The sequence below is a fragment of the Lithobates pipiens genome, unplaced genomic scaffold (genome assembly GCF_037356315.1).
Source record: "Lithobates pipiens isolate NorthernLeopardFrog02 unplaced genomic scaffold, aLitPip1_a1.2 Scaffold_56, whole genome shotgun sequence".
Taxonomy (NCBI): domain Eukaryota; kingdom Metazoa; phylum Chordata; class Amphibia; order Anura; family Ranidae; genus Lithobates; species Lithobates pipiens.
This window is the reverse complement of record NW_027507878.1, coordinates 1,484,467-1,507,368: the sequence shown is the minus strand read 5'-3', so window position 1 is coordinate 1,507,368 and position 22,902 is coordinate 1,484,467. Positions and strand designations below refer to the sequence as shown.

At 47.0% G+C, this 22,902-nt stretch overlaps 1 protein-coding gene across 1 annotated transcript; it reads left to right on the top strand.

The window, feature by feature from the left end:
* The first annotated feature begins 1,489 nt into the window (after nucleotides 1–1,489).
* Nucleotides 1,490–22,628, top strand: LOC143958057 (extracellular calcium-sensing receptor-like). The gene is made up of 6 exons (XM_077467512.1): nucleotides 1,490–1,696; nucleotides 7,681–7,975; nucleotides 9,823–10,644; nucleotides 13,988–14,215; nucleotides 17,263–17,386; nucleotides 21,607–22,628. Exons 1-6 carry the CDS (start codon nucleotides 1,494–1,496, stop codon nucleotides 22,521–22,523), a joined length of 2,589 nt encoding a protein of 862 aa, XP_077323638.1. The 5' UTR covers nucleotides 1,490–1,493; the 3' UTR covers nucleotides 22,524–22,628.
* The last annotated feature ends 274 nt before the right edge of the window (nucleotides 22,629–22,902 follow it).

The window sequence follows — 22,902 nt, the reverse complement described above, 5'->3', positions numbered from 1 at the left end:
TCCATCATTATTTAAAACCAAAAAAACGCAGCGCTAAATATATATATATATATTTACATTTATTATTATAATTTTTTTGTTTCATTATAAAATTACATTTTACATGATGTTTTTTTCTTAATCTTATTATATATATATATATATATATATATATATATATATATATATATATATATATATATACATATATATATATATATATATATATACACACATATATATATATATATATATATATATATATATATATATATATATATATACATATATATATATAAAAATAAAATTTATAATATAAAATTTATATTTATTATTATAATTTTTTTTTTTTTCATTATAAAATTGTGTTTTTTTTTCTTAATCTTATTAGAAAGAAAATTTGGTGGAGTTACTTTTACAGCTGATTTTTTATTTTTATTTCTGTCTGTGTGTCTTTTTTTGTTTAGATTATTTGTCAATTGTATTTCCTTTAATCATAATGCTTTTAGAGTGCAGACCACAATGTATTTACCTTTAATAATACCATTATCAGTTTTTTTTTTTTTCAAAATAGCCATCATAAAAAATTGCAATGATTGCCATTGTATTATCCAGGGTCGCTGATAAACAAATACTGTATATATATATATAAAAAAAAATAAAAAAAAATAAATAAAATAAATATATATATATATATATATATATATATATATATATATATATATATAGTGTATATAATGTTTGGGGATTCTAAATCATTTTTTAACAACAAAAAAAAAAATGCTGATTTTTACTTGTAAACAAAAAGTGTCAGAATAGACCTTCAAGTGGTTAAGTTATAAAAGAAGCAAGCTTGTTGGATGACGTAGATCCCTTCATCAAAGAGTTTTGCAACTCCTACTGTATATTAAATTAAACTACTATGAATATACATCGAATTAAAAATATAATTTGAATTGTATAAAGCCTGAAGAAGGGATCCAAGTGCAAGTTACACAATACAGGGGAATCACCTAAACTCCAATCTTTCTGCATTAATCAATGGCTAATGTGGTATAATATTCTACTGCTGCTAAAAAGTACACAAAAAATATAGAAGCCCAAAGAAAAAGAAGAAAAATTAATGTTTCACATAATTAATGTTTCCAAATGTATTGACATCATATATCATGTTCTAGAAGTAAGTTCCAAGAAAGAAAAGGAATAGAAATCTATTTATAAAAGACTCACTGCGTGAATGTCATTGCGAATAATCCCCTTGCTGCTTCTATGGTTGTTAGCACCACCGAGTGGGCATAATGCAGAATTATCCTGAAAAACCTCAATCAGGGAAATACCGCATTATGGCCACTAGATGGAGTGGATTATCATAGGAAATAAACATATTAGACACATAATGGCACAGAAAGCAATAATGACATGATGGTCTGTCAATATTCTGGCCCCATTCGCATTGATTTTTATATTCGAATGTTATTTTTTTTTTCTCTCTTTTTAGGCATTTGCAGCATATAATGATAGCACATTTATGGATCACTCTAATAATAATGGTGAAGAAGTCACAGGCTTTGTCCCAGTGTCATCGCTCTGAGCAGCCGTTACCGGCTTACCTCCACGAAGGAGAAATCATTATCGGCGGCCTCATTCCTGTACATGAAAAGACGGTGAAACTGACACTGAAATATACGGAGAAGCCTCCAGGCAGAACCTGTGAAAAGTGAGGAATCATTTTACTTTTTGGTTGTTCCAGGTTATAACCCCCCCCCCCCCCCCCTAGACTTTATCAATTTTACAAATAGTTATATCCCAATACAGAGCCGTCAAATCCAAAGATATCAATGTTAACCCTTCAAGCCTTACTATCTAATCATGAAAAAGCAAAAATGTAATATGTTGCAGGTTATCAGTCCTTAGATTTGGGAACTGCATTTCTTTTCAGGCTTTCTTCTATTATATTCTTCTGGTGATCCTGCCAGGAACTCAGGTTCTGTCCTTGCCTAGGGTGACAACGCTCACTCACTGTGTACTCTACAGTGGGGGGGAAATAACGATCGTCTCCCCTGCAGATGGTGTAAGTTTTGCCCACTTACATAGAAATGAAGGGTCTATCATTTCTATCAGAGGTCTATTTTATATGATAGAGACAGAATATCAACCAAAAATCCAGAAAAGCACATGATACAAATGTTATAAATGGAGTTGAAGTTCGGTGAGTAAAATTAAGTATTTGACCCCCAAGCAAAACACGACTTAGTAGTTGGTGGAGAAACCCTTGTTGGCGATCACATCAGACGTTTCTTGTAGGTGGTCTCCAGGTTTGCACACATCTCAGGAGGGATTTTGGTCCTCTCTTCTCTACAGATCTTCTCTAAATCTTTAAAATTTCTTGGCCATCTCTTGGCAACTCAAAGTTTCATCTCCCTCCATACCTTTTCTATAGGATTAAGGTCTGGAGACTGGCTAGGACACTCCATGACCTTAATGTGCTTCTTCTCCAGCCACTCTTTTGTTGCCTTGGCTGAATGTTTTGGGTCATTATCATGCTGGAAGACCCATCCATGACCCATCTTCAGTGTTCTGGCTGATGGAAGAAGGTTCTTATCCAAGATCTTACAATACGTGGCCCCGTCCATTGGCACGTCAACGCAGCAAAGTCGGCTTGTAACTTTAGAAGGGGAACAACCCCAAAGCATCATGTCTCCACCTCCGTGCGTGACTGTAGGGATGGTGGTCTTAGGGTCATAGTCAGCATCTTTCTTCCTCCAAACATGGCGAGTCCCCCTCCTCAATGTACAGCCATGCCAATCAACATCTAAATGATTCAGAGAAGGATTGGGGAGAAAGTTCTGTGGTCAGGTGACACCAAAATTCAGCTCTTTGGCATTAACTCGACTCGCCGTGTTTGGAGGAAGAAAAATACGGAGTATGACCCTAAGAACACCATCCCTACAGTCACACACGGAGGTGGAAAGTCCACCTTTAACTTCACTAAACGCTTCTTCAACTGATGGCAAAAATTCACGGAGCTCTCATTGTCAAACTCGGAAATCTCCCAATTGATCTCTCCATTCCTTTACACTGAATGGTACACAAAAGCGAATTTGTCTAATTCTTTAGGCAGACTAACACACGATCAAACTTTTTTGACGGACCGGAATCCATCGCATAATTCGATCGTGTGTGGGATCCAGCGGACTTTTCTTTTTTCTAGAAATAAAACACGTTTCAAATCTTTCCGACGGAACTCGAGTCCGGGTGGAAAAATCCAGTCGTCTGTGTGCTGGTCCAACAGACTAAAACCGACGCTAGGGCAGCTACTGGCTACTGGCTATGAACTTCCTTATTCTAGTCCGGTCGTACGTCGTCATGTTCGAATCCATCGGACTTTCGGAGTGATCGTGTGTGGGCAAGTCCGTTTGTTTGAAAGTCCGTCGGATAGTCTGCCGGGCCAAGTCTGCCGGAAAGTCCGGTCGTGTGTAACACGGCATTAGAGTTCAACAAAGGGACTCCTAATATCAGCGGGGCCATCTTTAATTTTGATTGGACCCTGGGCAAACATTTTCTTGGGCCTCTCCTCCATGCAGTTTCACTCTCGCTAGACTCAAAATACGTTTACTGAATCAGATCAGGCAGCGATTGGTTGCCAGAGGTTACAGTGTATCATTACCGCTCACTGACTGGTTGTTAGAGGTTACAGTTTATCATTACCGCTCACTGACTGGTTGTTAGAGGTTACAGTGTATCATTACCGCTCACTGACTGGTTGGTAGAGGTTACGGTGTATCATTACCGCTCACTGACTAGTTGCCAGAGGTTACAGTGTATCATTACCGCTCACTGACTGGTTGGAAGAGGTTACAGTGTATCATTACCGCTCACTGACTGGTTGTTAGAGGTTACAGTGTATCATTACCGCTCACTGACTGGTTGTTAGAGGTTACAGTGCATCATTACCGCTCACTGACTGGTTGTTAGAGGTTACAGTGCATCATTAACGCTCACTGACTGGTTGTTAGAGGTTACACTGTATCATTACCGCTCACTGACTGGTTGTTAGAGGTTACAGTAGACATTACGGCTCACTGATTAGTTTCTAGAGGTTACAGCACATGATTTCTGCTTGTTGATTGGTTGTTAGAGGTTACTGTACATCATTACTGCTTACTGATGGGTTGCTCGAGGTTACAGCACATACTCTCCTCGCTGCCTTCACACCATGGACTGGGGAGGTCAGTGGACCCATTAATAGACAGAAAACTCCTAGGGATCCTAGGACTCCTGGGATCAGTGGCAGTGCTGGGGGGGAGGGGAGGGTGTGCGATCAATGGCAATGCTGATTTTTTTATTAACGACTACTAATATAAACAGCTGCTTTGGACCCCCCAACAATGACAGGGCTCGGGGCAGCTGCCCCTTTTGCCCTGCCTTAAAGATGGCCCTAAATACCAGCTAGCTTTTCCTTACTAAGTGGTGAGATTCAGAGGGCCATTAACCTCATAATCCACCGTATTATCAAAGAATAACAATTACTTTATATTATAGCTAATACAGTATAAAGGGTTTTCTTTTAATAATTTATATATTTTTTTCCCTTTCTTTTCTTTGTCTTTTTATAGCAGATATTCTCTATGGACTAATTGGTTGTACTATCAGAGGAATGTTATCTACTTGTTTGTGTAGGGCGTAGTAATCACTTCACTTCCACTCTGGATGAAGTGTTTGCTGATTACGACCTACACAAACAAGTTGTTGAGAATAAAACTGGGAGGTTCTAATGACTCTACGAGGTTTTAGTATCGGTGCGACGAAATAAAACATTGATAGTGGATTAAATATAAGCCTTGTAAATGTTATTTCTCCTGCAGTACATTTATTGGTTACGCTTTCTCACTTTTCCCTTTCTCTCATTATTTTCGATCGATGCTTATATAATGGAAAGCTTTAACCGCCCGCCCACCGTCATAAGACGTTGTCCCACAAACGGGCGCTCTCGTGTGCCCGTGATGGCACGCGGTGATCGTGCCTTGTTACTAGGACGTGGCACAGCCCCGATCTCTGAAAAGAGCCGCGGCCGTGTGATGAATATGTGTTCAGCTTTGTCCAATCAGTGTGTGGCGAGGAGAGCCGGTGTTCTGCCAAAAACTGTCCCCCCCATCGGATAGTGTCCGCCCCGTACTGCGCAGGCCCAGCGCTTGTGCAGTATGGTGATGTGTTGAATACTGTCCCCCATCGGATAGTGTCCGCCCTGTACTGCTCTTGCGCAGTACGGAGGACAAGGAGACGCCGCAGGTCTCTCCGAAGATGAACGGCGCCTGCGCACTGAGTCCAGGTTCAAGCCCCACCAAGTGGACATACGGTAGCACTTAGTAACAGGGCCCCTTTGCCGGCACGCTTCGCTCGCCACACTTCAGGCGCGGCCTCGCTACGCTCTGTAATTTTTTATTTCTTTTTTTTAACTCTGTGTCCACTTGGATGGTGGGGCTTGAACCTGGACTCAGTGCGCAGGCGCCGTTCATCTTCGGAGACTTTCGGCGTCTCCTTGTCCTCCATACTGCGCGAAAGAAATACAGGGCGGACACTATCCGACGGGGGACAGTATTCCACACATCACCGGACAGCGGCATCTCCTTGCAGGGGGACATCTACACATGTAATCGGGACACTGATCATCATATAGTGCCAGTAATCAGTGCCCACTAGTAACCACCAGTGCCAGCAATCAGTGCCCATTGGTGATGCCAGTCAGTAAAGTTCTGGCTATCAGTGCCACCTATCAAGGCCCATCAGTGTCGCCAAATCATTTGGTGGAGGGGGGATTATGGTGGGGGGGGGGGTTGTTTTTCAGGGGTTGGGTTGGCCCCCTTAGTTCCAGTGAAGGGAACTCTTAAAGCATCAACATACCAAGACATTTTGGACAATTTCATGCTCCCAACTTTGTGGGAACAGTTTGGGGGACGGCCCCTTCCTGTTCCAACGTGACTGCGCACCAGTCCACCTCCAGTCCTTAAAGACATGGACGAGTGAGTTTGGGGTGGAGGAACTTGACTGGCCTGCACAGAGTCCTGACCTAAACCTGATACAACACCTTTGGGGTGAATTAGTGTGGAGATTGCTTACCAGGCCTTCTTATCCAACATCAGTGCCTGACCTGACAAATGCTCTTCTGGAAGAATGGTCAGACATTCCCATAGACACCCTTCTAAACCTTGTGGACAGCCTTCCCAGAAGAGCTGAAGCTGTTATCGCTGCAAAGGGCCAACGCAATATTGAACCCTCCGGACTAAGACTGGGATGTCATTAAAGGTCACATGCGCGTAAAGGCAGGTGTCCCAATACTTTTGGTAATATAGTGTATATAAATATCTGTAATAAATAAATAGGCTATGCAACTATTTTCACATGGCCACCATGAATTGGCACACTCTTGTGTCCGGACCATTGGGCAACCAAATATTATGAGTGTGACGCCATCATATTTTTTTGGGGAGATATCTCACCAGTAGGAATGAGAAGCCATCATGGGGTTCAACCTACACAACTGAACTCTTAGTTGTTATTGGACCTTAACCACTTGAGATCCGCGCTATAGCCAAATGACGGCTACAGCGCGGATCTCCTTTTCCGGGACGACGTCCATGAGACTCGCCTGATCACTGATCCGTGCAAGGGGTCGATCCCGACCCCTTATCACGTGATCAGCTGTCAGCCAATGACAGCTGATCATGTGATATAACGGAGCCGGTAATCGGCTATTATTCCTCCTCACGCTGACAGCAGTGCCCAGTGCCACCCAGCAGTGCCACCCACAGTGCCACCCAGCAGTGCCCACAATCTGCCTCAAAGGTGCTGCACCCCAGTGCCACATATCCGTGCCCAGCAGTGCCGCCCATCAGTGCCCAGCAGTGCCGCCCATCAGTGCCCAGCAGTGCCGCCTATCAGAGCCACCTATCAGTGCCACCTATCAGTGCCCATCAGTCCCATCTATCAGTGGTACCTATCAGTGCCCATCCGTGCCACCCATCCGTGCCACCTATCCGTGCTATCTTATCTGTGCCCATCTTTGCCCATCAGTGCCGCCTTATCTGTGCCCATCGCTGCCGCCTTATCTGTGCCTATTAGTGCCGCCTTAACTATGCCTATCAGTGCCCACCAATGCAGCCTATCAGTGCCCACCAATGCAGCTCATCAGTGCCCACCAATGCAGCTCATCAGTGCCCACCAATGCAGCCCATCAGTGCCCACCAATGCAGCCCATCAGTGCCCACCAGTGCAGCCCATCAGTGCCCACCAGTGCAGCCCATCAGTGCCCACCAGTGCAGCCTATCAGTGCCGCCTAATCAGCGCACTTCAATGAAGGAGAAAAATGACCCGTTTGCAAAATTTTATAACAAACTATTAAACATGATTTTTTATTTTTTTTGCATCTTTTTTTGTTTGTTTAGCAAAAAATAAAACTCCGAGCTGTAACTAAATACCACCAAAAGAAAGCTCTATTTGTGGGAAAAAAATGATAAAAATTTCATTTGGGTACAGTGTTGTATGCCCGCGTAATTGTCATTCAAAGTGCATCAGCGCTGAAAGCTGAAAATTGGTCTGGGACTGAGGGGGGTTTAAGTGCCCAGTAAGCAAGTGGTTAAACCTTATGGTTTTTGTTGTTGGAAAATGCCACACCTGAACTCTTTTGTCACCTTTAATTCGCAGGTTCTACTTCGAGAAGTATCAGTATGTCCTTGCGATGTTATTTGCCATCAACGAGATCAATGCCAACCCGCTGCAGATGGCGAACCTGACGTTAGGATACGAGATTTATGACTCCTGCTACTCGGAGGCCGCGGCTGTGGACGCCGTCATGGGCTACCTGTCCAGGAAACAATCCAAGGTGCCCAATTACAGCTGTGCGCCAACGCCTCCTAAAGTGTTGGCGGTGGTGGGGGACTCGCCATCCTCCGGCTCTGTGGCTATCGCTCGCATACTCGGACTCACTAAATTCCCGCAGGTAACCGAAAAATGTGCAAAATATGGACATAGGGGGCAAATTCTTGTGTTTAACGGATGCTTTGGAGGGCAGAGGAGACATGTGGGGTCTAATAGACACCAAGGACTCTCCATAAAGAGGACCTGTCAGGCTTATCGCTATTAAAGGGAATGTTGTTCATCCCATGTGATAGCAATAAAGTTGATGTAAAAAAATAAAGTGACAGTTTATGAAAAAAGTTTTAAATAAAATACATTTTAAAAATAAAAATTTCAAGCGCCCCCAACCCCCCCCCCCCCCCCCTCTGTGTTCATGCGCAAATACGAACGCATGCGTAAAGGTAAGTGCAGCACTAATGTGAGGTATCGCCGCGAACGTCAAGAGTGAGAGCAATTCATTTTAGCGCCAGATCTCCCGTGTAACTCTAAAGCGGTAACCTGTAAAGGCTTTTATAGCGTCGCCTATGGAGATTTTTAGGTATCATCATTTGTGCCGCCTACGGAATTTTAAAGAGTGACATATTAGTGACATGTTAGGTATCTATTTACGCATTTCGACATCATCTTTTGTATTTTATCAAAAAAAATGGGTAATATTTTGTGTTTGTGTGCAAATAGACATAAAAAAAAGTTGCAACACCCAGCATTTTATTCTCCAGGGTCTCTGTTTAAAAAAAAAAAAAAAAAAAAAAAAAATATATATATATATATATATATATATATATATATATATATATATATATAGTGCCATGAAAAAGTATTCATACCCTTTGAAATTTCCCACATTCTGTCATGTTACAACCAAATACGTAAATGTATTTTATTGGGATTTTATGTGATGAACTAACACAAAGTGACACATAATTGTGAAGTGGAAGGAAAATGATAAATGATACAAATAAATATGTGAAAAGTGTGAGGGGAGGGGCAATTGTATTCAGCCCCCTTTACTCTGATGCCTCTAACTAAAATCTAGTAGAGCCAATTGCTTTCAGAAGTCACATAATTAATAAATAGAGTCCACCTGTGTGTCATTTAATGTCAGTATAAATACAGCTGTTCTGTGAAGCCCTCAGAGGTTTGTTAGAGAACCTTAGTGAACAAACAGCATCATGAAGACCAAGGAACACACCAGGCAGGTCAGGGATAAAGTTGTGGAGAAGTATAAAGCAGGGTTAGGTTATAATAAAATCTCCCAAGCTTTGACCATCTCACGGAGCTCTGTTCAATCCATCATCGGAAAATGGAAAGAGTATGGGCACAACCGCAAACCTACCAAGACATGGCCGTCCACCTAAACTGACCGGGCCGGGCAAGGAGAGCATTCATCAGAGAAGAGCCAAGAGGTCCATGGTAACTCTGGAGGAGCTGCAGAGATCCACAGCTCAGGGGGGAGAATCTGTCCACAGGACAACTATTAGTCGTCTCTCCACAAATCTGCCCTTTATGGAAGAGTGACAAGAAGAAAGGCATTGGTGGAAGAAAGTCATAAGAAGTCCTGTTTGTAGTTTGTGAGAAGCCAGTTATTTACATGTAAACACAGGGTCTGCAGGTGAGTCATCTGTACACAACAATAGGGCAGAGCTGGGCAGCATTGGTAGCAGCACAGGACTAAAACCTAAAGGGACAAGGGAATGTAAACTGGGATAGTTGGCAAGTATGAGGCAGCTGCTTTGGGCCACACAACAATGACAGGGCCCAGGGCAGCTGCCCCTTTTGCCCTGCTTTAAAGACGGCCCTGATCTCGGCTTATATGTCATTGATGCCTACTTGTGCAAGCCCGAGCCTGCAACACCGCAGTATATCTTTTCAGCCTAGACTCAGAATGCATTATATTTACCCTTTTTCAGCTCATTTTCCTTTTTGCAGATCAGTTATGCCTCAGCCCTCCCAACATTGGCCGATAAGATCCAATTCCCTTCCTTTGTAAGGACCGTCGGCACTGTAGACTCCCAGCCTGCGGCGGTGGTCCAGGTGATCAAGCATTACAATTGGTCTTGGGTTGGCATCGTGTCCTCCAACAATGACTACGGAGACCAAGGCAGCCAGAAGTTCCGGACAGAAATGGCTAAGAGTGGCATGTGTGTTGCGTTCGCCAAAACCTTACCGACTCCGCCAACCAAAGAGAGCCTGGACGGCGTCATCAGCGCCATACTCAAAACAAAAACCAACGTCGTCGTGCTCTATGCTTACGCCACAGAGCTGATTCCTTTCTTTCAGGCCGTCACCGCCAGCAAAATAGTTGGAAAAATTTGGATTGCCGTGGGAAGTTGGCTGCCCTCGGCCGTCTTTACACAGAAGGAACTGTGGGCGACGCTGAATGGCACCATCGGCCTTGCTAAGTACAGCTCAAATATTCCCGGTTTTGGAAATTTTCTTTACACTATAAATCCTGCCAAGTATCCAAATGACATATTTATGAGGGAATTCTGGGAGCAGGCCTTTAGGTGTAAGTGGAGGGACAACTCATCGATGTATGGAGTCAATACAACCTTCTGCTCTGGTATGGAGGACTTGAGGAAACTGGACAGCTCTGTGTATGACACAACCAATTTCCGTCTGTCCGTGTCTGTTTACAATGCCGTGCATGCCGTGGGCCACGCACTACATGATATGATGTCCTGCAAGTCTGGAAAGGGACCGTTTTTCAATGGATCTTGTGCCAACTTCAGGGACTTCCAACCATGGCAGGTACATTATATTCAATATTGGTTAAGTGCTATCAGATCAGCCTGCAAACCATACAGTAGACATTTTACTAAGTGACCATAGAGGGGTTTATATGCAGGGGTGTAACTATAGGGGGTGCAGCAGTCGCGACCGCAACTGGGCCCTGTGATGCAGGGGGCCCATGCAGCCCCCTCTACATATGGCCGGCAGCAGCATAGGCAGCTAGCACACACTATTACATACCCCCTCCATCTCCCTCTGGGGACAGGGACCCCTTCTCACGTGGGGACAGGGACCCGCACCTCCCCTGGGGACAGGGACCCCTTCTCACCTGGGGGCAGTAACTTAATCTGCCCTGGAGAAAAGGACCTCATCTCTTCTGGGGACGGGGACCCCATCCTGCCTAGGGACAGTCCCCCAATGGGGCACCTAAAAATGTAAAAAAATAAATAAATAAAAACTACTGATACCAGTGGTGGAACTACAGGGCTCACAAAGGTCATACCTGTGACCACACCCTGGAGTTCCACCGCCGGACTCGGAGGGAAGGGCCCTGGCTGGGGTTCAGGGGGGCCCTTCATGGTTTCTTGCATCGGGGCCCTGAAGGTTCTAGTTATGACCTTGCTTATAGTTCTTCACTGCTGTACACCATACAAGGTTTGTTCCCTCAGAGCAGAGTTATTACATTCTAATTTACGGAGATCCAGTCAGAAAGACTTTCTTCCAAATTGCATGTTTGTGCGAAGACTCAAATCACGGGACCCCTCCTCCTAAATCACATCCCTGTTCTTATGTCAGCATCCCAGTGGTGGCTGGTGCTCCATTTTTGGGGGGAGGGAAGGAGTCAGTAAACAAACCCCCCCACCCGTTCCCCTCCACCGGCTCGTCCTGCTCGCTCACCCTCTTGCCGGCCACGTTCGCCATCTCGCAAGCTCGCCAGCTCTGCACTTACCCCATCCAAGTCTTGGGTGGCTTCTCCTCCCAGCCAATCCAATGGCTTCTCCTCCCGGCCAATCTGGACGCTGCTCCTCCCGGGCCAATATGGTCGCTTTTCCTCCCGGCCAATTGGGTCTCAGGACCCGCTTCCTAATTGGCCCGGGAGGAGAAGCAGGAAGACATTAGTGAATATTAATTTGCTAATATCACGCAAGTGAAAGTGCTCTGCGCCCCGAGCCCACACTTTTTGAGGACAATTAGAGCCGCCGGCTCTAATCGTGTCATTCACAAAAAAAATTACTTGTAGAACTCTATGCGTCCGGTGCCCAGCATGGAGATTTGGAGGGGGGGGGGGGACGCCCCTGTGACCCTTATGGACGGGCCACCGCTGATGCATCCAAAGTCCTCCTGCAAATTACAATCCCCCCCTTTACACCACAGTCCCCCACTTCACATCATTTTCCCCTTCACAGCAGTGTCCGCGGCCACCCTTCACATTACTACCCACCCCTTCACAGTGTGATTCTGAACCCACCCTCACATCAGCCCCCACAGTAATGTCCTCTTCTGCCCATTCACATTACCCCCCACAATAGTATCCTCCCCTGCCACATTCCCATCACCCCCCACAGCAGCGTCCTCTGCCCCTTTACATCACCCCCACAGTAGCATCCTCTGCCCCTTTACATCACCCCCATAGTAGCATCCTCTGCCCCTTTACATCACCCCCCACAGCAGCATCCTCTACCCCTTCACATCACCCCCAAAGAAGCATCCTCTGCCCCTTTACATCACCCCCCACAGCAGCATCCTCTGCCCCTTTACATCACCCCCCCCCACAGCAGCATCCTCTGCCCCTTTACATCACCCCCATTGTAGCATCCTCTGCCCCTTTACATCACCCCCCACAGCAGTGTCCTCTGCCCCTTTACATCACCCCCCCCCCCACAGCAGCATCCTCTGCCCCTTTACATCACCCCCACAGTAACATCCTCTGCCCCTTTACATCACCCCCATAGAAGCATCCTCTGCCCCTTTACATCACCCCCCACAGTAGCATCCTCTACCCCTTCACATCACCCCCATAGAAGCATCCTCTGCCCCTTTACATCACCCCCCACAGCAGCATCCTCTGCCCCTTTACATCACCCCCCCCCCCCCCCCCCCCACAGCAGCATCCTCTGCCCCTTTACATCACCCCCATTGTAGCATCCTCTGCCCCTTTACATCACCCCCATAGTAGCATCCTCTGCCCCTTTACATCACCCCCACAGTAGCATCCTCTGCCCCTTTACATCACCCCCATAGAAGCATCCTCTGCCCCTTTACATCACCCCCCACAGCAGCATCCTCTGCCCCTTTACATCACCCCCCCCCCCACAGCAGCATCCTCTACCCCTTTACATCACCCCCCCCCCCCCACAGCAGTGTCCTCTTTTGCCCCTTCACATCACCCTTTCCACCACCTCTATTCTTCAGGGCCATGTCCTAGTTCCTTCGCAGAGCAGAGCAGAGCGGAGGGCGGGAGGCACAGCAGGTGGAGTGTGGGAGCTGCCCAAAGTAATTTTTCAAGGTAATCAGTAGGTGATTGGTTGCTAGGATGCGGGGCAGTCCTAGCAGATGGTTTGTAGGAAATGTTAACTCCAGCAGTTTTCACTCCCACCCTCCATCCAGTGCTGCTGCACCTTCCACCCTGCCATGTGAATAGCAGCTCCTATGTGGCACGACCGTGGCCATTGCATGGGACAGTGACTGGGTCCAGATCTAGACCACTGCCCACCATTAAGTGAAGTGATGCCCGCCTTACAGCTTATCTCCAGGCATGCTCAATCTCCCATCCAATTCTTCTCTGTTCAGTCATCATTCACCTGGTGGGTCACCTCACCATCTACTTCCATGATTGATTTGTAGAATAGCGTAAAGCTTGATGCCTGGCTATGTTCAAGCCTTTGGCGTCGGGAGACAGTAAATGCTTCTGCCTGCTTCAGAGTAGTAAGAGTTCCTCCTGCTTGCAGCAGACCGATGCCATCATCTTAGCCTAGGCAATGTCACTTGATTGGACCATAGATAGTTGTTTTCTTATTATACTGTTTCTGTACATGTCAGGAGTTTATCAAGTCATGCAGACTTGTAAAATTACTGAAATGACCTGTACCGCTTCCTCCCTCATAACATGCCACAGACAACACACAGAAACATCTACCATACCTACAGGGTGTAAACACATTGGTACCACATTAAAACAAACCTAGAGAAAGACAGAAAACCAAAAATCTCAAGAAACAAAATTGTGCTTGTACTGGAAAGAACCCCTCGACTTATGTTTGGAGGTTTTCTCTGTAGTAACAACAATTCCACCCAAGTCAAAAAATGTAACTCCACAGAGGACTAGACAATGTCTAAAATATAATGTAACCTTTCTCCCAAGCTTTTCTACTACATTAAGAACGTGCAGTTCCTAAACAGCAATGGAGAGCGGGTGGCTTTTGATGAAAAAGGAGAACTGAAGGGGCTCTACGATGTTCTGAACTGGCAGATGTCTCACGATCTGAAGGGAGGCCTGGTCAAAGTTGGAATCTTCGATGACTGGGGCCCCAATGGGCAGAAGTTGGTTGTAGATGAGAAAGACATCGTATGGGGAGAGAAATACACACAGGTAACTTCCCTATACAGCTTGCCGAGCCTAAGGAAGAACTAGCCACCTTTAGATCTATTATACACTGATCAACCATAACATTCTGACCACTGACAGGTAGAGTGACGAACATTGATTATCTCTTTACAATGACATCTGAAAGTGGGTGGGATACATTAGGCAGCAAGTGAACATGTCACCCCTGAAGTTGATGTGTTGAAAGCAGAAAAAATGGGCAATTGTAAGGATTTGAGGGACGTTGACAAGGTCAAAATTGCAATGTCCATGCAACTGGGTCAGAGCAAATCCAAAACTACAGCTCTTGTGGGATGTTCTCGTTCTGCAGTGGTCAGGACCGACCAAAAGTGGTCCAAGGAAGGGAAACCAGTGACAGGGTTATGGGCAGTCAAGACTCATTGATGGAGGTGGGGAGGGAAGGCTCATTGATAGAGGGGGGGAGGGAAGGCTCATTGATGGAGGTGGGGAGGGAAGCCTCATTGATGGTGGTGGGAGGGAAGGCTCATTGATGGAGATGGGGAGGGAAAACTCATTGATGGAGGTGGGGAGGGCAGGCTCATTGATGGAGGTGGGGAGGGAAGGCTCATTGATGGAGATGGGAAGGGGAAGGCTCATTGATGGAGATGGGAAGGGGAAGGCTCATTGATGGAGATGGGAAGGGGAAGGCTCATTGATGGAGGTGGGGAGGGAAGGCTCATTGATGGAGGTGGGGAGGGAAAACTCATTGATGGAGGTGGGGAGGGCAGGCTCATTGATGGAGGTGGGGAGGGAAGGCTCATTGATGGAGATGGGAAGGGGAAGGCTCATTGATGGAGATGGGAAGGGGAAGGCTCATTGATGGAGATGGGAAGGGGAAGGCTCATTGATGGAGGTGGGGAGGGAAGGCTCATTGATGGAGGTGGGGAGGGAAAACTCATTGATGGAGGTGGGGAGGGAAGGCTCATTGATGGAGGTGGGGAGGGAAGGCTCATTGGTGGAGGTGGGAAAGGAAGGCTTATTGATGGAGGTGGGGAGAAGGCTCATTGATGGAGGTGGGGGTGGGTAGGCTCATTGATGGAGTGGGAGTAAAGGCTCATTGATGGAGGTGGGGAGGGAAGGCTCATTGATGGAGATGGGAAGGGGAAGGCTCATTGATGGAGATGGGAAGGGGAGGGCTCATTGATGGAGGTGGGAATGGAAGGCTCATTGATAGAGGTGGGGGAGGGAAGGCTCATTGATAGAGGTGGGAATGGAAGGCTCATTGATAGAGGTGGGGGAGGGAAGGCTCATTGATGGAGGTGGGGAGGGAAGGCTCATTGATGGAGGTGGGGAGAAGGCTCATTGATGAAGGTGGGGGAGGGAAGGCTCATTGATGGAGGTGGAGAGAAGGCTCATTGATGGAGGTGGGGGTGGGAAGGCTCATTGATGGAGAGGGAGGAAAGGCTCATTGATGGAGAGGGAGGAAAGGCTCATTGATGGAGGTGGGGGAGGGAAGGCTCATTTATGGAGATGGGAAGGGGAAGGCTCATTGATGGAGATGGGGGAGGGAAGGCTCATGGATGGAGGTGAGGAGGGAAGGCTCATTGATGGAGGTGGGGAGGGGAAGGCTCATTGATGGAGGTGGGGGAGGGTAGGCTCATGGATGGAGGTGGGGAGAGAAGGCTCATTGATGGAGGTGGGGTGGTAAAGGGTCAATGATTGAGTTGGTGGTGGGGGTGGCATATTGGTGGAGGTGGGGAGGAAAGGCTCATTAATTAAAGTTGGGGGGGGTGAAGGCTCATTGATGGAGGGGAGGGAAAACGTATTGATGGAGGTGGGGAGGGAAAGCTGGCCTATGTAGTGCGATCCAATAGAAGAGCTACTGGAGCTCAGACTGCTGAAAAAGTTAATGCTAGTTCTGATAGAAAGGTGTCAGAACACACAGAGCATTGCAGTTTTTTGTTTATGGGGCTGTGTAGCCACAGAGCAGTCAGGGTTCCTATGCTGACCCGAGTCCATAGCCAAAAGCTCCTACAATGGACACATGAGCATCAGAACTGGACCACAGAGCAATGGAAGAAGGTAGCCTGGTCTGATGAATTCAAGAATGGTTTGAGGAACACAACAACAAGTTTGAGGTGTTAACTTGGCCTCCAAATTCTCCAGATCTCAATCCAATCGATCATCTGTGGGATGTGTGGGAAAACAAGTCTGATCCATGGAGGCCCCACCTCACAACTTACAGGATCTGCTACTGACAGCTTGGTGGCCGATACCACAGCATACCTTTAGAGGTCTAGTGGAGTCCAAGCCTTGATGGGTTATGGTGGGTGGTCAAAATGTTATGGATGATCAGTGTACATCCCTTCAAAATCCATAAAATCAGTCTTGGCTGTTTACAATGAGTTACCACATGTCAGATAAATGCTGAAATAAGGGTTGTAGTTGAGTATTTACTCTGTAAGGGCCGGTTCACACAGCGAGGCGCGGCGAGGCGTCTCCGACTTACCTCGCCGCGACCTGCGGGGACCTCAGCGGCGACTTGCAGAGGACTTCTGTATAGAAGTCAATGCAAGTCGCCCCCGAAGTCGCCCAGAAGTAGTACAGGAACCTTTTTTCTGAGTCGGAGCGACTTGAGTCGCTCCTCTCAGAACGGTTCCATTGTACAGAACGGGGGCGACTTGCGGGAGCGAGGCGAGGCGAGCCGTGTCGCCTCGCATCGCCTCGCTGTGTGAACCGGCCCTTAGGTGAGAGGGATAGGTACTTTGGTGGGTTCGCAGGACATCTCAGAGTGAGCATCAAAAGAGTGGTGATGTTTAGCCAGTCCTGGGACAGGTTCCTCCAGCACCCGGAGCAAGGATCCCCCCTCCCCCACTCCTAGTGAATGCCATAGAATGGGTGCTTCACCCTGCGCCAATTATCTCCCCCATTGCTCCTCCCAATGTAGATTGCATTAAAGAAAGATGGTACCAGCATGGCGCTCAACGAGGCATAGGATTAATAACCAAAAATAGAACAATTTTCCTAGAAATGGTTCATCATTTAGATCATATGTTATGTGATATTTAGCAGATGCGGTTCTTCTTTTCTAGGCGCCGCCCTCCGTGTGCTGCGACAGCTGCCGCCCCGGATTCTGGAAAGCCCCCCGAGATGGCGAGCCTTTCTGCTGCTACGACTGTATCCCGTGCTCTGATGAAGAGATATCCAATCAGACCGGTATGTTCAGCTCAAGGCAAACTGGGACTGATGAATAATTAGCCTCCTTGTCCTAAACAGGGGCTAGTATGTCAATTTCGTTTGTGGCTGGCCTGTAGTTAACTCTGACTGATTGTATAGTTTTTTTCACCAGTTTTTTTCCCTAAGTTTGAGTTGATTTCTCATTGCCACCAGTAGATGCCACTGGCATCACTGGTCATGGCATGAGATTTCACAAACTAAACTACGTTATGAATGTTTATATATTTCCTTCAGCCAATCCAGTAGGAGGTTTATGCCACTGGTGCATGCTGGAGGAGCATATAAATATTTTGGACAGGCCATGTGCTCCCTCTCTTCCCCTGTGTTGCTGAGTGGAGCTCTACCGTTAGGCCCAATAGCCTGTTTTGGGGCCTAACGTGTGTCGAAGTGGTCCTGATGCTGTCCTACCCAATATGGAGGAAGTTGGGCCAAGCAGGAGACCCAGGGGAGGCCCTTTGCTGGTGAGAGCCAGGAAGAAGGCTGGTCTATCAGAAGGGCCTGGTGACCCGCTTGGAGGATGCACTGAAATTTGGGAACATGCTTGTTGCCGGGTTGGCTGGACATTGATCTGGAGAGTCTGTAGGTAATCTGCTACAGTATCTGGGACCCCTAACCCTCACCTCCTTAACCGTTCTGCAATAAAAAGTGACTGGCGCCCAATATCCTTTCTCTGCCCCCCCCCCCCCATTTTAACCATGGACCCAGCCCTGGGGTGAAATGCTTTCCTTGACCGTGACCTCTGGGGCTGCCTTTGGTATGTCAGGGGGTGCTACAAATAAAATGTGAGCATTTCATTAGCATGGTGATTTGGGGGGTGTAACGATGGAGAATCCCGGGAAGGAAAAATATAAGCTGATTAAACTTCACCTTCTCCTATGTTATAGAGATGATGGTGGTTTGGGGGGGGGGGGGGGGGGCGTTGTGGTTCTGTGATCCTACCACACTTTCTCTCCTAGGGTGACAACACTGCTCCTTCACAGTTATGATATAGTGAGTGTTGTCACTCTAGGACAGGAAGTAGTCACTGACAGGATCACCAGGTAAAAATAAAGGAAATAATGTAAGGTGAAATATATTACAATTTAGTTCTTGGGTTTGGAATACTGAGGGAAATTTAGAGGCCACCATTGCCGAAAAAATGCAAGTTGCTTGGCTTTGGTCAAAATGGCTTTATTACCTCCCGCTTCACTGGCTTGGAACAAGTAGGATGCCAGATTTCTGATCTGCCTGCTTTTTCCAGGTCAATGATTCGGTGGTTGGAGAGAGATGAAGACCACAACAATCCTAAGAAGTCCAAAATGATTTGTTATGTTTTTGACAAGTTGCACTCGACACAAATAGAGCCCAGCGCGTTTTAGGGACTCCCTTCATCAGGGCTCTCTACACTAAAGGGAAATGGTAGGAAAGAATAGGGTCATTACATTTTTCAAACAATTCTTTGCTTGACACGTACCACCCTCCTAGTTAGGTGATAGCTAAATTTAGCCTTTTCCTTATGTGGCTCTCCTGTAATCAGTGGAGCAGCTGTTGATTGTTTGGGCTGATCAGGGTCTCATAGACTGCAGACTTGATTGCATTGTCCTGCCTTCTGGAAGGTTCCAGAACATAGGAGTGGAGCAAGTTAAGTGAGAAGCCTGAATATTTATGTGTCACAGCCAACCCCTGGGGACTTGTGCCCAGTAGGTGGCCGCAGAGCACATAAATAGTCTGGGACCTGTTCTTGTCCAGGAGGAGAAGTTCCCAGCCTGAGGGGCTGCTGCCCTTCTGGGCAGTCTAGCTGAAAGTCTGCTTGTGTTCATCAAGGTCTCAGCTGTGGCAGAGCCGGGGGGATTGTTCTACTAGAAAAGGACTCTGAAGCTAAACAAGGGATTTTATTGAGGATCCGGTCTGAAAGGCTCACTGAGAGATTGCCTGACTGATATTGGAGGAAGGCATCCATGTATCCAGGGACACTGTGAGTAGAGACCTGAGTGAAGCATCCTAGGGACTGTTGCTGCTGGTAACCCTAGCATAGCCATCCTAGTGTTTTCCTGGCTTGGGACATTGCTGAAGGTTTCTCGGTCTTGTCCATGTTGGGGAATTTGCCGGAGGAACTGTACTAAGAAGCAATAGTATAGTTAAGGGTGTTATCAAGCTATTGCTCAGTGTTCATGAAGTATCTTGCAGCTCCCCATGCCCAATACAAGTTAATCAGCAATATACCTTCAAAAAAAGGCAAGCTTTAGACCAAGGATGTCAAACTCAATGTCATCGATGGCCACATAAGCATTATGATTGTCCTCAAAGGGCCGGTTGTACCTGTAAGACTAGATGTCCAGAACACCCCACCCCCCCTTACATCAGATGTCAAGAGCTCCCCCATCATCAGAAGTCAAGAGCCCCCCACCTTCCCTTACATCATAGTTAACCCCCTTACCTTGTGCTGCTGCTGGGAAGAAGCTGAGGATGAAGCTGAGAAACAGAAAGTTCAGGGTCTGGAGGAGTAGCAGAGGAGGTCTGGAGTCAGCTACCAGAGTCTGCTGAATATTGAGACCAGGGGAGGCAGAGATGAGGGGGTTCTGCAGGTGCACAGAGAGGTGCAGGATCTGCAGGAGGAGTTCTGTCCTCCTCTCTGCTGCCAACTGCTGAGACAAGGTGGGTACAGAGGCAAGGAGGTTTCCACAACTTCAGAAGAGATGCAAGTGCCACATGAAATGGCCTGGTGGGCCAGATTCAGCCTGTGGGCCATGTTTTTATAACTTGTGCTCTAGATTGAACCAGAAGAAAGACTGTTATGTGTGCCTGGATGCTATCACCCTAATAGGGGTGTAACTATAGGGGGTGCAGCAGTCGTGACCGCAACTGGGCCCTGTGCTGCAGGGGGCCCATGCAGCCACCTCTACATATGGCCGGCAGCAGCATAGGCAGCTAGGGGTACCAGTGCACCATGCACACGGGTGGCTGGAGGTGGAGGGTGACTAGCAGAGCTCCATGCTCGACTATCTCACTGGCTGCTCTTTAGTTGTGCATTCCCTGCATGACCTGTGTCCTCGGCCAGCTCATCAGAGTACCCCTCTCCTGCTCCATGCATTGCCGCTCAGTCCGATGTCTGTTCTCCCGAGCCAGAGTCCCCCCCCGAGTCCGGCCCACACTGCACTGCATACGTCTCCCGGGTAAACAAACTTTAAGCACACAGATGCAGTGCAGCCCTATGAGAGACAGCTCCTCCGAGGACACTGCAGGCTTGTCTGCCAGGCCCCCTCCTCCCACGTCATACACAGATGATGAAAGGTCTTTCGGGGAGATATGCTGATCACCCGTCCAGCACACTGGATGGAGCCCAGGCCAACATGGATGAGTGCGCGGCCTGCAGCCTGGCCATGGTGAGTGAGAGGACCCCATCCCCCACACACCATTACATACCCCCTCCATCTCCCCCTGGGGACAGGGACCCCTTCTCACGTGGGGACAGGGACCCCCATCTCCCCTGGGGACAGGGACCTCTTCTCACCTGGGGGCAGTAATTTTATCTGCCCTGGAGAAAAGGACCTCATCTGTTTTGGGGACGGGGACCCCATCCAGCCTAGGGACAGTCCCCCAATGGGGCACCTAAAAAAACTAAAAAAAACTACTGATGCCAGTGGTGGAACTACAGGGCTCACAAAGGTCATACCTGTGACCACGCCCTGGAGTTCCACCACCGGACTCGGAGGGAAGGGCCCTGGCTGGGGTTCAGGGGGGTTTCTTGCATTGGGGCCCTGAAGGTTATAGTTACGCCACTGCACATAAACTGGGAAAAGGATCTAGCAGAAATCAGGAGCCCTTTAGAGGGTAGGCTAGAGACAGTTAAAGCATGAATGAGCAACTGGCTTAGGAACCAGCTGCTGGGACTTTGCCTTATTTTTCCAGCAGAAGCAAAAGAAACCATTTTGAACTCCTTATGTTAGGCGCTTGTCTTCCCAATAACCAATGTATTCCATATTACAAAGTAACAAATAATGCACATGGATCCACTGCCTCAGACATGAGCATTCGCTATTCACTCTTTCTTTCTTCTAGTTATAATTAGCATACCAATATAATGGTGGTGTATGGTGGAGACGTTCTTGATCATGGCTTGAAAAAAGGCCAAGACTGTCATCACATATCTGCTACCCCCATTTCTGCACCATTGGTTATGCTATGTATTAATGACTTTATAATTCTCCTTTTGTAATCAGATGCAGCAGAATGCCTGCCGTGCCCGGAAGATCAATGGTCCAATGAGAATCGTGTGAAATGTATACCAAAGGTGATCGAGTTTCTCTCCTATGAGGAGCCTCTTGGCCTGGCCCTTTGTGCTATCACCACCATCTGCTCCATTCTTACTCTTTCGGTCCTCGGTATCTTTATCCGCTTCCGTGACACTCCATTGGTGAAAGCCAACAACCGTAGCCTGAGCTACCTTCTCCTGGTGGCTCTCCTCTTCTGTTTCCTTTGTTCCTTCTTGTTCATTGGTCGCCCCACCAGTATCACCTGTCTAATCCGGCAAGCAATATTTGGGATCACATTCTCTCTCTGCGTGTCATGCATCTTTGCCAAAACGATTACAGTAGTGATTGCTTTCAGCGCCACCAAGCCAAATAGCTCTCTTCGGAAATGGGTCGGCTCTTCCATCCCCAACTCCATGATCGCTGCTGGATCGAGCATCCAAACAGTCATTTGTGCTTCATGGGTGATACAATGCCCAACATCTCCCAATCTGAACATGAAGGCTACAAAAGGGGTCATAACAGTGGAGTGTAAGGACAGCTCCGTAACCTTCTTCTACATCATGCTGGGATTCTTGGGGATCTTGGCAATCTTGACTCTCTTGGTTGCTTTCTTGGCTAGAAACCTTCCCGATGGCTTTAATGAGACAAAGTTTATCACCTTCAGCATGTTGGTCTTCACAAGTGTTTGGATCTCCTTCATCCCCGCCTATGTTAGCACCAAGGGCAAATACATGGTGGCTGTGGAAATCTTTGCCATTCTCTCATCCAGCCTTGGCCTATTTTGCTGCATTTTTGCCCCTAAGTGTCACATTATCATTCTGAGACCTCATATGAACACCCGAGAATTTTTGGTTTCAAAGAATCAGATTGGAAGAAAAACATGAAAAAGTCAACTGTGACTTGGTTTTTATCATTTCTGTAGATTGTAAGCTCTTATGAAAAAGAACCTCAATGACTGTTGAACCGCAATAAATGATTTATTGTTGTAATTTATCTGCTGGCCTGATAATGTACCTCAAAGCAGCCACTACATGAACATTTCATACAGTGCCTTGCGAAAGTATTCGGCCCCCTTGAACTTTTCAACCTTTTGCCACATTTCAGGCTTCAAACATAAAGATATAAAATTTTAATTTTTTGTGAAGAATCACCAACAAGTGGGACACAATTGTGAAGTGGAACGAAATCTATTGGATAATTTAAACTTTTTTAGCAAATAAAAAACTGAAAAGCGGTGCGTGCAAAATTATTCGGCCCCCTTTA